The following is a 13,934-nucleotide window of genomic DNA, read 5'->3' as shown; positions in this document are numbered from 1 at the left end:
TTAAGCAGAGACACTCCTTCAGCCAGAAGAGCTCAGTTGGTCTTTCTGCTGCAGCTCTGCCAATAATTTTGCTTTTTACTAACTTCATGGCAGGCTGCCAAATATGAATATAAGTCTGTCACAGTTCTGCTGACATTTAATTTTTGCTTCTCAAATCCCCCCTCCCTCCATCTTTTTGCCAAGATAAGCTTACGAGATAATACAAACAGCTCTTAACTCCTTGTTGTCCTAAACACGTTCATCACATTTGTGGGCTTCCACCCACAAAGCCAAGATGAAACAGGAGATTCCCCATGACATGGCTACCTCCAATGCACCAATGGATAACAACACATCAGGTAGCTAGGGGCCACAGGGGGAAGACCTGGATATCCAGCACTGTTGGATGTGGACCCAGGAGCTGCCACCCCCTCTCAGCAATTTGATCCAAATAACTCCCACTCTCTGAGCGCACTTGGATGGAAAACTTGGGTGCTGCACAAAGCCATATAGGCAAGACAACACTTTCCAGTTCCTAATTAATTTTTAGAGGTGATTGGCAGCTTCAGACCTTTGAGTTATGAGATTTTTAGAAGCCTTTGTTTTCTGAAAGCGCCAGGCTATCTCCCATCCATAGAGTCACGCTCCTCGTAGACATCTCAAGCTGAACCCTTAGAAACTGAGCTGCAGTGGCCACTTTGGAAAGTTTTGTTCATTTATAGGCACTGCAATCCCACTCTCTGTGAGGAACAGTATCGATCCCATCTGCCGAGAACGGGACTTCCAGCTAGGTAATTGTGCTCTTACCTGCTTACATCCTTCCCACTTACAGCAGCCAGTGGCCAAGTGACTCCTCAGTTCAAAGCACAAAAATCAGATGGGCATTTCAGAAGCTGGTTCAAGTGCATCTACCTCTCAACAATGATTACACTCAACGATTAAGTGTCTAAATGATTAGCGTAGACTCCAAATCTTCTGGTCATGGTAAACTTGATGAAGGTAAGTCCTCTGTATCCACCTTGGTTGACTGGTGTCCAATAGTAACTTTGCTCCATCCGCCAAGTCCAACCAAAATCCACATTTGAGAGAGAAAATGACTGCTCAGTGGTAACAGGGTTCCCCTAAGTTTCACAAAGAGGGGCAGAAAGGATTCCAGGGCTTGAATATCTGCTAATTCACCCTTAATAATTCCTCATCTTGTCGGCTAATTCCTTCAAACAGACGCAGCAATCCAGTATAAAACAGAATATGAGTGAAAGCTTATCAGAAAGCGGGGTGGCACGGAGAAAGGAGGGGCGTTTTATACAAAGCGATAATGAACTGGATGTGTTAGTTGAACCTGTTGAACAGAATTGAGTTGCCAGTCAACTGCATTTCATCCCAGGTGCGCCTAGGCTTCAGCAAGGAAGAAATACATACCAATTGTTGTACATACCAATTCCAGTATGTTTTTCCAAACCTTTTTGTGACAGACGAGTGCTGCTTAAGAAAGTATGGCAGGAGCATGAAAAGAAGAATAAAGCTGTAAAGCTGAACCCAAAAGGTGACCCACGAGGAAGCAGAACATGCCTACCTTCAAAGTACTGTGCTCACTTGCTATAGACAGGTCCCTCAGTGAGAGATGCATATAGATATGCCCTAGCATAGGCCTTTCATCTCTTCCTGCCTGAAGCAAGTTTACTGAGATGCTTTTGTCAAAGATAGACAAGAAAGAAAAGAAAAATTTATGATTTTCCTGCCTAACTTAGCACTGAAGCAAAGCATCCAGCCCTAGCCCCAATCTGGGCCAGTGCTGGGCACTAAAACATAACTCCTCACTCCACATCAAGAGCTCAGGAACGGGAGCTACAGCTAATCAAAAGCAACAGCCCTAGGCCTTTTCTTCTGCTTAAGTTCACTGCAGAGGCAGGAATTCTTATACTTGTTGGGGTGGGAGTAGGGGACACATTTTTATCGGAATATTTTCCACAGAAGCAAAGCAAAAGAGGGCCAATCTTCCTGTTCAGTTAGTTCCCAGGTACACATGTGATGACATGTGGATAACAGTGTTTTAGTGGCCCCTTTCACCCGGTGACCCCAAGGCCCTTTTACTTCCCTTAATGAACTTGGCTTCGCCGAGGCTCGACAGCTCCAATTTCCATGGGAGCTGAGAGATGAAATAGCTCATCCAGGCCGTGCAGCAACACAGACTGGCTCCTAACCGCAGGGAGGGTTATGCAACGGGCCACGCTCACTTTGGCATCCTCTCATGGAGCGCGTTATCTCCAGGGACACAACGCACCTCTCCCAAGCTCCGTCACCTGCTCCGACACCGTCACGCAGGAACCCTGCCCGGCGCCACTAAGCGCTACGTGGGCAGGGGCTGAAGACCCTCCTGACCGCAGAGGCTCGAGACCTACATGGCTGATTCAATTATTAATGTTGCCCTCACCCTTCTCTCCCACTACTGCTGGGCAAGACGAGGCTAATTTCCAGACTAGCCTAAGTTCCCTGTGCCAACACTGCAGAGCACAGAGCGCTCAGATCCTAACAGTGAGGGGCCATTTCTGTGTCACAGTCAAGTTGCATCCCAAGGCAGGCCCAGCTGAAGTTCTCCTGGCCTGCACTACATAAACAAGATGCTCCTGCAAGATAATCTTGCCTGGGAGAACTGATTTGTTCCACGTTCACGCTCTCCTGCCAATGCAGGATTGCACAAGGTAAGGATAAGGGTGAGAAGACAAAAGGGCTCAAAAGCTGAAAGTTTCCCCAAAGAAACACTTGAACTGCGGTCAGTTTTGCTGATCCATTTTGCATCATCAAAATGGCATTTTAATGGATTTTATCTTAATAGATGAAACAAGTATTTCCAGAAGAGAGCCACAGCAGTGCCATGTGAGAACTGACTTGCTGCAGCTTGTATTACACAACTTGCCCTGCAACCAGCACCTTGAACGCCAGTAACCCAAGACGACACTGACATTTCTGCCAAGCTACATGTCACTAGTTAGGCAGTTCTTCATTCTCAGAAGACCTCAGCTAGTAGTTCATATTTTTATTTCCCTTTAGGGACAACAAAAGAATATAAAGAAAACTTCCCTTTTCTATGAGCACAGTCAAGCATTTTTCCTCTTTTTTTTTTTTCTTTTAATTCAAACTATTTCACGCACAGAGAACTTATCTCTATTTTCAGAAATGGGCTAATGGCTCTGAAAGTTTTACAGAAAGCAGAGGACGATCTTTGCAAGCAAGACGTTCTGTGAAACTGAATAGAAAGCTATCAAGCTATTCCCATTTTTCTACAATGCCACCTTCAGATACAATCTGCAGCCAACTGCAAGAGAGAGGACAAAGTTCACTGCTCTGTGTGCCTGATTTTCACAGTCCAAAGTGTCCTCATTTTCTGGCACTTCAGAGTGCGTGTTTCTACTACTGACTTTTCCAAGAATAGCTCCTGAAACCTTATGTAGTCCACCTCTTACACAGCTATTCCTAGTAAGACAAGAACATGACCATACCTGAGGCCTTTTTACATTGTTCACATTGTGACAATTTATGCAAATGATTCCTTGAACTGATTCTTTTCCCAACTTTCTCTAGAAGATTTGTCTCTATCATAAGCTCTGTGAGCACAATTTGCTTCTGGACCAGTTACAGATGAACAGTGAATTTTATACTTCGAAGTGCAGCTTACCTGTTTGATATCCTGTTTCTACTCTAAAGGGTTAACCTCCCACTCCCCCAAATATCATCCACAATGAGACAAGAGCACCAAAACCATCGTTTATGCAATTTAGAATCAAAAGGGTCATATGTTTTTCCAGTATGCTGCATCCAATCACCCAATCTCCTGCTTTAACATTTTTTAAAGCAGTCAAGCTTGCAACCACGTCTCCCTCTCCTGTGACTTTTCTTAGGCTATATTCTCTTCTCTCCCCTTTTCTCTTGCACGCTGTGAGTTTATTTTCTGCATCCTGGCAGACACCTACAGAGCCCCTCTCCCCACCTCAAACTGAGTCCCTACCATTTTTAAGCCTTCATCATATAATTTTCATAGATTTCACACACTCTCTTTCCCACTATTTTGTGCACACAATCACATCCCAGTTACCCAGGCACAGCGGACAACCCAGCCACCCTTCCAGCTGGGCACAGAAGTAGAAGCTCTAACCAACTCTTCCCCCTTCCTCCCTCGCTGCCTTCAGAGCATTTAGAAAGTAGCACCCAAGAACAGCCTCCCACCTTGGGGGGAGAAAACAAACGCCCCCCAGAAACCAGCAGAACCCATCACGGACACCCAGTAGAAGCATGGCCTGTGTCACCACACATGCGAGTCTCAGCCGGTTCTTCCTAAGGAGAGAAGCAGCCTGACACTTTACAAGCTTCCTTGACATCCAGTAGATCCCACCTCTGTTCCCAACCCTTGTCTTTCCCTGCTTTAGCCACACAGAGCCCTCTTTCCAAACAAGGAACAGTTTTTGGTCCCTGTCAATACTCAAGTTTGCTTTGGTGGTTGGGCAAGGCAGGTAAGGTCCAGATGACAGACCTTGGTTTCTCACAGTACCAACACACTTTATAGTCAAATTTTGCACAATCCTGCCCAAACACAACAAAGTCAGCATCAAGCTCTGTCCCATTCGAATCCCTTTCCCAGTGGTTCCCAGTTGCAGCCATTAGCAGCTCACTGTTTTGCTTTGCAAGGAGATAAGCAGATACCAAATTCTACAACGTTTCCAAGCAATTACAACCACCAAGAGTAAAAGCAGGGCTCAGAAAGGTGGCTATTAATGAGCACAGGGCTTTTGCTACTGAAGAATGACAGCTGCTCCTGAAGAACACGTGCAGCTGTGGCTGGGAAGGATCAGATTTTGCTAGATTCACATGGCTGACACCCATATATCAGGACGTCACATGGCTGATATCAAGACCAGTGTCAGCCAAATGCTTACACTTAAGACTTTATTAATAGCCCAAAGCGATGCAATCAACTTGTGCTATCCAGCTTCCAGCATGAGCTTATAAGGCAGAAAGTTCTCACCTGTCTGGCCACCCTCCGAGCTTCCCAGTACGGTTTGGAGTCTTCTACAGCTTTGCCAATCTTCTTTAAGAGCTCATCCAGTTTCACTGTTGCTTCAACCAGCACCGAGCGAAACTTCTGGCGAGCATCCTTCAAAATGTTAGCAAGTTTGGGGAAGGAGAGAAAGGAGAAAGAAGAATTAGAGCTTTAAAACTGCTATTTCTCCTAGCTTGTTCCTATCTTCACGCTACTGTTTAGATTCAGACACAAGCCAATACGTTCAAAACAGTCACTGTTATTTGGATTAAGCCAGATGTCTTCAGCAGAGGTAGTAACAGGGATTCAGAACTGCATCTGAAAGCTCGCCTGCTGAACGTCACATTTTTGTCTTTCAGAGGCAATGTTTTTATACAAAGCTTGCAAGAGCCCGTGCTAGATGTCACCTCTGGAAGGTTTTCCTGGAGAGTTCAGAAACAGCCTCAGTGGGAGGCAAAGAGCAGCACAACAAGTTCTCAAAGAGGCTTAGGTGGCAAAGACACCTGCCCTGCTGCCCTGTCCTGTAGCTCGGGGTGGCTCAGGAGCACGGATCACACATTCACGGGTCCAACTTTGGCCTTGCACTCTCCAAAAAGGATTTTTTTTTTTTTCACTGCAGGCTGGCAGCTCAGCTCTTACCAACTGCAGGAGGAACCAGCATCCCTCAAACCTCAGCACGCCTCCTGACTCTCACCCATGTTCCCAGAGACCCCAAAGAAAGACGGACAGGACCTGGATTCCTCAGCAGGAATGATTGGACACTTCCAATGTCACTGGGAAATGATATCTGCAGGGCAGTGGTATCTGGCTTGTCAATGGGTAAACTGACAATTTCCATTTGATTGCCATGACTTATTATTTATAAAAAACTATGTTCCAACTATTTCCACACTGGCTGAGCCCTCATTATGTTAGTAGCCCCAGCAAATAAAACACCTTTTCCATTCCAATGAAATCCCCACACCTTTTAAGCAAAGTGATGCTGACTCCAATCTTGGCATCCATATGAGATTCTATTTTCCATGTAATTACATCAGACCAAGAGAGATGCAAATCCAGCCTGGGCTCTGGCCCTGGATGCAAGGAGGCCGGGAAGAAGGGGCCACGTGAGCTCTTGACAAATCCTGTAATCCCCATTAGGGAGCAGGACTTAGGCAGCCCGCTGGAGCAACATGCTGACTATCAATAAGCAGCTGGTTTAAAGAAGTGCTCTAATTCTGCAGGTTTTGGGCATAATTTTTGAGGATTTCTGGAATGCACAGCTGTTTCTTCATTGGAGGAATTAAAATCCATTGGAACCTGCCTCTGCCTTCACAGAAGCAGGCAACAGCTGCAACAAGGCAGTAGTTTTACAGAGAACTGCAGTAAAAGCTGTTTTAGTTGCTTTTCAGTGGCATCTAAAACCTGAATCAGAACCAGTAATATTTTTGTCCAACGCAAATAGCTCTGTGTACTTAAGATATTCCATTTTATTCTAAGGAAATTTTCAGGTGGATAAAAGTGTCAAAATGGGGAGTTAAGCCCACATTAATTTGGTATTCCCATAACTCCAACTCAGTAAATAATCTCTTTACTTAGAAAAAATACAAAGTGCATCACTCGAGCGATACGTAGCGATGCACCCTTTCTCAATGGGAAAGGGTTGAGCACTGCTCATTAAGGTGTAAGGATATGTGCTTCACTGCTCCAAACGAGTTTCACAGAAACTGAAAGGAGACTGCAAGCATGACTACTATAATACAAGAGAAAATAGTGTGGAAATATATTTATCAAAATTATTTTCCTGCGAGCACAAGAATTAAATTAAAAACTTATTTTTAAGTGAGAGTGCCTGGGAGGTTGTTTTTCCTTTTCTCCATGAAAGCTGCATAGCTAGATACTAATTGTAGGTAGTAAATAGTGTAAGAAAAATATAAGTCTGTGTATACATCAAGCCAAGGGAGCCTTAAGCAATGATATATCAAAAAATCCCCGTTCCAATGTCCATACAACAAGCACTTGGAACAGAGAGACCTGTCGACAGCAACTTGGCACTATCACTAACAAATCTGAATATAGAGACAAAACCCAATTTTATTCCTGTACACGTACTCTTACCCCACCAGAAAACAACAGGTCTCCACCTGGAATTAAAAAGACAGAGGAAAACCCAAGCAAAGGCCCCAGGCACAGGGCTGCCCCACTGATGGCAGCTGTGAGGAGGGTCCAGGGGTGTCCGAGCAGTTGGGACAAGGTGCATCCCAGGTACCAGCTTTGACCAACCCTCCAGCAGGTCTCACCATGCCAGCGGACACTGCTTTACCCCAAAGCACAGCACCCCTCAGCACGAGAACTACAGCTACACAAAATAGGAAGCTTTGGCTTAAGAATATATGGGAGTGAAGTTGTGCTTTTTATTTTTCCTCCAGAAATGCCACTTTGGAAATTTGAGGCTTCACCCGATGCCAGCCATCCTTGTTTTTGCCAAGACTGTCCCAGTGTCACCCACCACATGCGGCATGTTGAAAGGCCTGTGCATCCTCCAGCACCTGAATGCCGGGAAGAGAAGCCCGGAGGCTGCACCACACTCTGCACAGGAGGGCAGACAGACACGCACAGAATCACAGGATGGTTGAGGTTGGAAGGAACCGCTAGAGATCATCTAGTCCAACCCCCCTGCTCCAGCAGGGACACCCAGAGCACGGGGCACAGGGCGGCATCCTGATGGGTTTGGAAGATCTCCAGGGAAGGAGACTCCACAGCCTCCCTGGGCAGCCTGTGCCAGGGCTCTGTCACCCTCACAGGAAAGTTCTTCCTCACATGGAGATGGAACTGCCTGTGTTTCAACTTACACCCATTTCCCCTTGTCCCTGGCCACCACTGAGAAGAGCTTGGCCCCTTCTTCCCTACATTCCCCCTCATGAAGGTATACATGTTAATCAGATCCCCTCTCAGCCTTCTCTTCTCCAGAGAAAACTCACACTCCGCTCGCATCAGTCACATCCACAGCTTTCCAGCCATCTCCTCTGGACTCCCCAACAAGGTGCCAAGGCCAAGGAGGGATAACACCATTCCCAAGCCCTCTCCTCTCCCATACTGTGATTGTGCTGCTTTTATTAGCCCTGCCAAGGAAGGGCATCCCATTCCCAGGTTAAATATCCCCAACTCCTTCCTGTGCTTCCATCAGCAAAACACTCCGCCACCCTGCACGGATTGTAGCTCTAAGCTACAAATCCTCGTAAGGGTGTTTGTTCCAAGGACACTCACTTCAGAGACCAACACGTTCTCCCTGTGATCCCCAAATTCAGGGAACTCCTGCATTTGTGCCAAGCCAGCGGCCCTGTCTCCAAACCACCCACCTGAAGAGCTTCCTCAGGAGGGCAACTCCGGCTGCAGCCAGACCCTAGCAAGTGCATGCAAAGCCCAAGAAATTGCAGGCCTCCTCTTTCAGGCCCTCAAAAAAGATCCTTTCCCAACACAAAGGCTAGTGATTATTAAAAGTGTGTAATCTCAGGCACAAACTCTCCATTTCTGGGTGTTAGGGAAAAGAAAAAAACACCCGGTGATGTTTTTCTCATCATTATGGGAAATAAACACATGCACAGAGCAGGTAAACTGCAACAGGCTAGGCCAAAAAACAATCACCAGCACTCAGTGCATCCCACATGGACAACTGCAGTTTACTTTGCAGCTTTTTTTCCCCCTAAGGCTGCAAGAATCCTCTTCCCGTAACCTTTTCTCCTAGAGGCCCTTAGCACAGGAGCAGTTTTGGGGCTCCCACCCCACACACCCTTTTCCTGCCGCAGTCCCTGATGAAAAGCACACTGTGTTTGCAGCCACGTGCCGAGGGGCCACGAGGGGCCACGCCAACAACAGGCCCTTCATCCAGCCTGGGTGGGATCACAGGGGATCCCACGCTCCCACAGGGAAGGGAGCAAAAATACCACTTTGCACATAAAATGCACCTGCTGGAGGACAGCATTTTATGTGCAAAATGGTATTTTTGTCACCATCCCCTTCGGAGAGACGGGCAGTGCTCAACACCCTGCCCTCCTCGGCCGAGGCCCTACCAGCCTCGGAAGGCTGGGGACCTTACGGACGTTTTTAAGCATCTACATGGTTCCTCAGCAGTCCAAATAAATCAAAACAAGCCTCAAACCTTTAAAAATAAGTGGGAGGAAGGGGTTAAGTAAGCAACCCACTTTTTTTTTCAAGCAAGGAGAAGATACCTGCTGTTCACAGAGCTGCTAGTTTGCCACCTCAGAAGAATTAAAATGGGTGTTTGGAAGCAGCTCTAGCCTCCTTGCAGACAGCTGCAGACTGACAGTAATATACTTGGTCTTTTAGTCCTCTTAAAAGAGGGGGCAAAGGGAGGGATGGAGGCAGGGCAAGCAGGGGAGGGCCTCCAAAACCCACTTCTCTGGCTAACGCTGCCTGTTCCCCTTGAGCGAGAAACTCCTCTCTGATTCAAGAGCATAAACCACGTCGTAAAGCCCTTTGACTCACCCGGGCCACAAAACCTTTCCGGAGCTAAGGCGGAGGGAAAACCCTTTCCTTACTCATCCATAGGCAAAAGCAAACGGAAGAACAACCAAGGCCACACGCAAGAGCCATTTCCTGTGGGAGCAGGGGGGCTGCAGAGAGCCCAAGGGGCCGCTTACAAAAACCCCTCAGCCCCAATGGCAGCACCGAGGCCGCGCCGGGAGCTCCTCCTCCCTTCTCTGCACCATCTCCGATGGGAAAAACACACACACACACACACCAAATACTTTGGAGGAGGAAGCTACGGGAAGGCCACTTGAAATCCTTGGGTGGGACGGGTTCCTTCCTGAAAACCTGAACCCCCCAAACAGGCCCACTGGCAGCGTTGCAAGGTCTGCAGTAAATCAGCCCTTCCTCTTCCAAGGGGCTCAAATGCTGCCAAAGCTCCCGAGAGGAGGGACACGGGGGCTGCTGGCGCTTCTCCTGCGTGATCCAGTGTGACCTTTAAGAGAAGCCCAGGACCAAAAGCACCAGGACACCTTGCAGATCTGGCCACAAGCACCTAGGCGAGTGTATGAGGAAGCTCCTGCTCAGGGCTCGCTTGCAGCAAAGCGGGGCTGAAGGAAAACACTGTTCAGCCCTAGATTCCCTGTGCAGTCCTCACACAGCGCAGAGACACCGGCGAGCCTGCAGCGCCAGCAATGCTCTCTGACACAAAACACATTGGGGATTGCTGGAATTCCAGCGGTCATTTGGATGGTATGCGCTGTATTTCCCCCCGTAAGGCTGCCTGGAGGGTCCCACAGGAATCTGTTCTATCTGAGCTGTGTTTTTAGGACAAAGACACATCTAAGTTGGCTGGCTGGGAGGGTCACACACTTCGGAAAGTGCATTTGCAGTTCCTGACCCGAATGCAGGAGACACATTTCCAATAAACAGGAAAAATATGGGAAAAAAAAAATAGCTCAAGCACCAAGACACTGCTCTAAGGCACATTTGGCCAAAACAGAGTCACATCTTCGGCACAAGGCGTTTCCTTCCTGCACTTCTTCACAGCCGCTTTAGAGCCCAGCCGGGACACCAGGGAAGCCACGTGTCAAACCCCTCAGAGGACCCTCCTGGTCTTTTCTGCTGGTCAGTAACGCTCCGTGTCCCCCTCCTCCCAGCAGCGTTATGGATTTTCAATCAAGCCTCATCAAAGATCTATTAACAGGCAATACATTAGAGCAACATTTAACCAGCAGCCACTCGGTGCCCTTTATCGGCTCCGCAGGTCCTCAACAGCCTGTGAGCACCATCAGGTCAGCGTATTCCTCCAGGATTTAATGCAATAGGTCAAGAGAGCAAAAAAAAAGTAATTACTCACAGCACTCAAAATAAACGACAAGGACAGAGGTAGATGATTTCACCATATTTTTCAAGCCATGCCACACATCAACCAACACCTCTTACATAGAGGTTTGGGCACAGAATCTTCTTTTTTTTTTTTGTCAAAAAATAGAAGGCAGACTTATTCGTTTAAAGAGGATTCCTCCTTTTACCACCTCTCTGCACAGCCAGCTCCAATATAATCTCCATCAGTCAAACACTGACATGTCTCTGGCTGCCACCAGAGCATCTCTGAATCCTAGAAGCATCCCCCGATTTAGCTCCATAACATTCCCACTCGGTAAGAAGAGCACTTCTGTTTCCATTTTCAGATGTGAACCTGCAAACACAGAGAATAAAAGCCTGATTTTTCAGAGGCGTTTAACACCTGCAGCTTTTTTTTTTTCCTGTCAGTGGGACCTGACTTTCAGTAATCCAGTTTTGCAAAGCTACAGGAGGTCCCAAACACACTCACAGCATTTAGACACTGCAGAGTTACTCTTCCTGCTTATCAGACAGTACATCAAGTCACAAAAACATGTATTTTGGGTGCTTTTTTTTTTTCTCTGAATTTCCTTCACAGAAATAAAACCCTCTGGTTACTTTTTGAGATTATTCTGAGAGGCTTCAGCGGTGAAAAGGTGTGGACCACAAAGCAATACCACAAGATGCTGCTTACTACTTTCCTGGAAATAGCCTGTCTGTGTCTCTGTTACGGTTTTAACTATGATCAGGGACTAAAAATAATAAATAAAAGGAAAATAATAAGGAAAAAAAGGAAATAATAATGCAAGACCAGGATAAATATAACTCCATTGTCTGTTAAAAAAAAAAAATCTTTTTCCTAATGAAATACTCTGCAATAGCAGCAACAGTACAAGCGAGGAAATGGTAACTAAAGCAACTAGTAAGAGTCAAAATAACAAATTTCCAAATGCAAACCCAACAGGGTTTTCCCAGGGGCCCACATTTTTAGCAGCATTCAAGGGCTCTAGAGGTCTTTGAAGAACTGCCTCAATTCCAAACTCCTCCTCCCCAGTTCTGGATTTAGTTCTGGAAGGCTGCTTTGCAGAGCAAGCCTTATTTATAGTGTGAACACTGGCTTTTTTCTAACCATGGAAGAGGGTTTTTTTTTGTAAAATGTCTTTCGTCTATAAAAATTCCAAGTCCATTTAGAAAAGCACTTAACAGGTAAATTAAGGCTTGCTTATACCAGCTGGCCTTGCTCCTTCAAAATTGGAGCAGATCAAAAATACGGAAAATCTTTATGGGTGAACAATTTGCGGTTGTGTGATACCACAAACTGGCTTCAACCCAATTTGGATGGATTTTGGATGAAAAGCGAAGAAACATTCACAGAGACACACCATCTAGGACCTTACAATTTAATTCCATCCAGTACTGCTTATAGTAATTACTACCTACAGACCTGAGCAGAACAGAGGCAGACAGCATCATATAAATGGTTGTTTTCTGTCTTATCTGCAAGTATTTCTTATATTAGGTGAGGTAGGCAGTAACAAATAAATAGAAAAGAAAAGCTAATGGGCAAAGACTTCCTCTTGCAGAGGTGTTGGTGTGTTTAGACATGGGAGCACTTTGGCATTTGGAGCTGCACGTGTCACATGCAGGGTAGCTACAAATCTCCAGGTACCACAAACACTTGAGCGTATAAATAATTTCAAGCAAGCTGTGAAGTCCCATCTTAGTCACTGGGACTTATGCCATGAGCCTGCATTTGCATTATTATTACTATTCCGTCTGCTTCATAATACACTCTTAATGCCAGGTTATGACAAGATTAATGAAATCCAGGCAACTATCCATAGCATTATCTTTCGATTTCAGTACCTCAGCATGAAATAAGGAGACTGAAAAAGACAGATATATTGTCAAGGCAGCACTGTTCCTGAAGAAACCTGGAAACCATTAAATTGCGACTGTTAGAACTTAACAGATCCTGTGGAATATATATTTTTTAAAGTTCCTTCATAAAATTCAGCAGCACTGAACTGTTTTGCTGCTGAAATACAGCTTCATTTTGCATAACAAACAGTCCTCCATTCCATCAAGTTTATTCGCCCATAAATTCACTGCCATCTACGTGCGGACAAGGACGGAAAAGGGAAACAAGTGAGGAGTGAAGAAAGAGCAGGGTTCAGTCCCGCCAGGAAGGGCTGCAGAGTCCCCACAGGAGCGGGGACCCCACTGCCTGTCCCGGCTCTGTTCGGGGCAGCAGGTGACACATCCCAAACCCTTTGGAAACCCCATGGCCAGGTACCCATCTCAGGATTTATCCCACTGGCACAATTCAGCCCGGTAGGTTTCAAGCCATCAGCAACCAGATCTAAAAATCAACACAGATTTTGGCATTTTTAAGATGCAGAATAAATATAGGGGGACTTTTTTTTTTTTTTTAATCATATTCACCACTGCAGTCTCTTTCAATGTGCTCTAGTGCACTATTTAAAATACTTCCCTTGAAATTTCAAATGTTACTATAGCTACTTTGAATACAAAGTAGCTGTTCATGATAATTTTCCTGTAACCACACAATCACTACATGCTCAAATTTGGGGCTTTAGAAGCAACTTCTGCAAAGCTTACTCTTGGGGATTTTCAGATGCCCAAGAAATCCTTCTCCTTTGACTCACAAACCTTTCAATTCCTTTGCCTTTCCAACTTCCTTTAATTACCTTTCATATGGAGAATGCAATGACCAAAAATAATAATAAAAAAAAACACCGCCAAGTAAAAACAACAGAGTTGGGAAGAGCCTGGCTCGTAACCCTATGATTAAAAACGTTTTAACCAAAGGCACTTTCGCTGCCTAAGATCACGAACCTAAACCAGGGACACTTAGAACAGAACTTGGCTAAGTTTAGTTTCAGAAGCTAAAAACAGTGCTTGGCAGCGGGGGGCTGAGCGCTCCGCTTGCGGCTTTCACATTGTCAGCGTCGCTCCACAGCCTGCACATTGGAAATTTATCTACCAGCTCCTGGCTGCCAAATTATCCCTTGGGATGGAACCAGCCAGAGCGGGGGCTGCTAAGGGAAATGCTGTCCTGCCGCACACAGCCACAGCACGCACACAG

At 46.1% G+C, this 13,934-nt stretch overlaps 1 protein-coding gene across 1 annotated transcript in view; it reads right to left on the bottom strand.

Moving 5' to 3' along the window:
- Positions 1–13,934, bottom strand: part of SH3BP5 (SH3 domain binding protein 5) — a 39,284-nt gene that overhangs the window by 23,204 nt on the left and 2,146 nt on the right. The window contains 1 exon segment of the mRNA XM_026045557.1: positions 4,997–5,125. Coding sequence (XP_025901342.1) covers positions 4,997–5,125 — 129 coding nt within the window.

This window comes from Nothoprocta perdicaria, unplaced genomic scaffold (genome assembly GCF_003342845.1).
Source record: "Nothoprocta perdicaria isolate Ctin4 unplaced genomic scaffold, notPer1 scaffold_40, whole genome shotgun sequence".
Taxonomy (NCBI): Eukaryota; Metazoa; Chordata; class Aves; order Tinamiformes; family Tinamidae; genus Nothoprocta; species Nothoprocta perdicaria.
The sequence above is the reverse complement of the archived record's forward strand: the minus strand, read 5'-3'. Positions and strand labels throughout refer to the sequence as shown.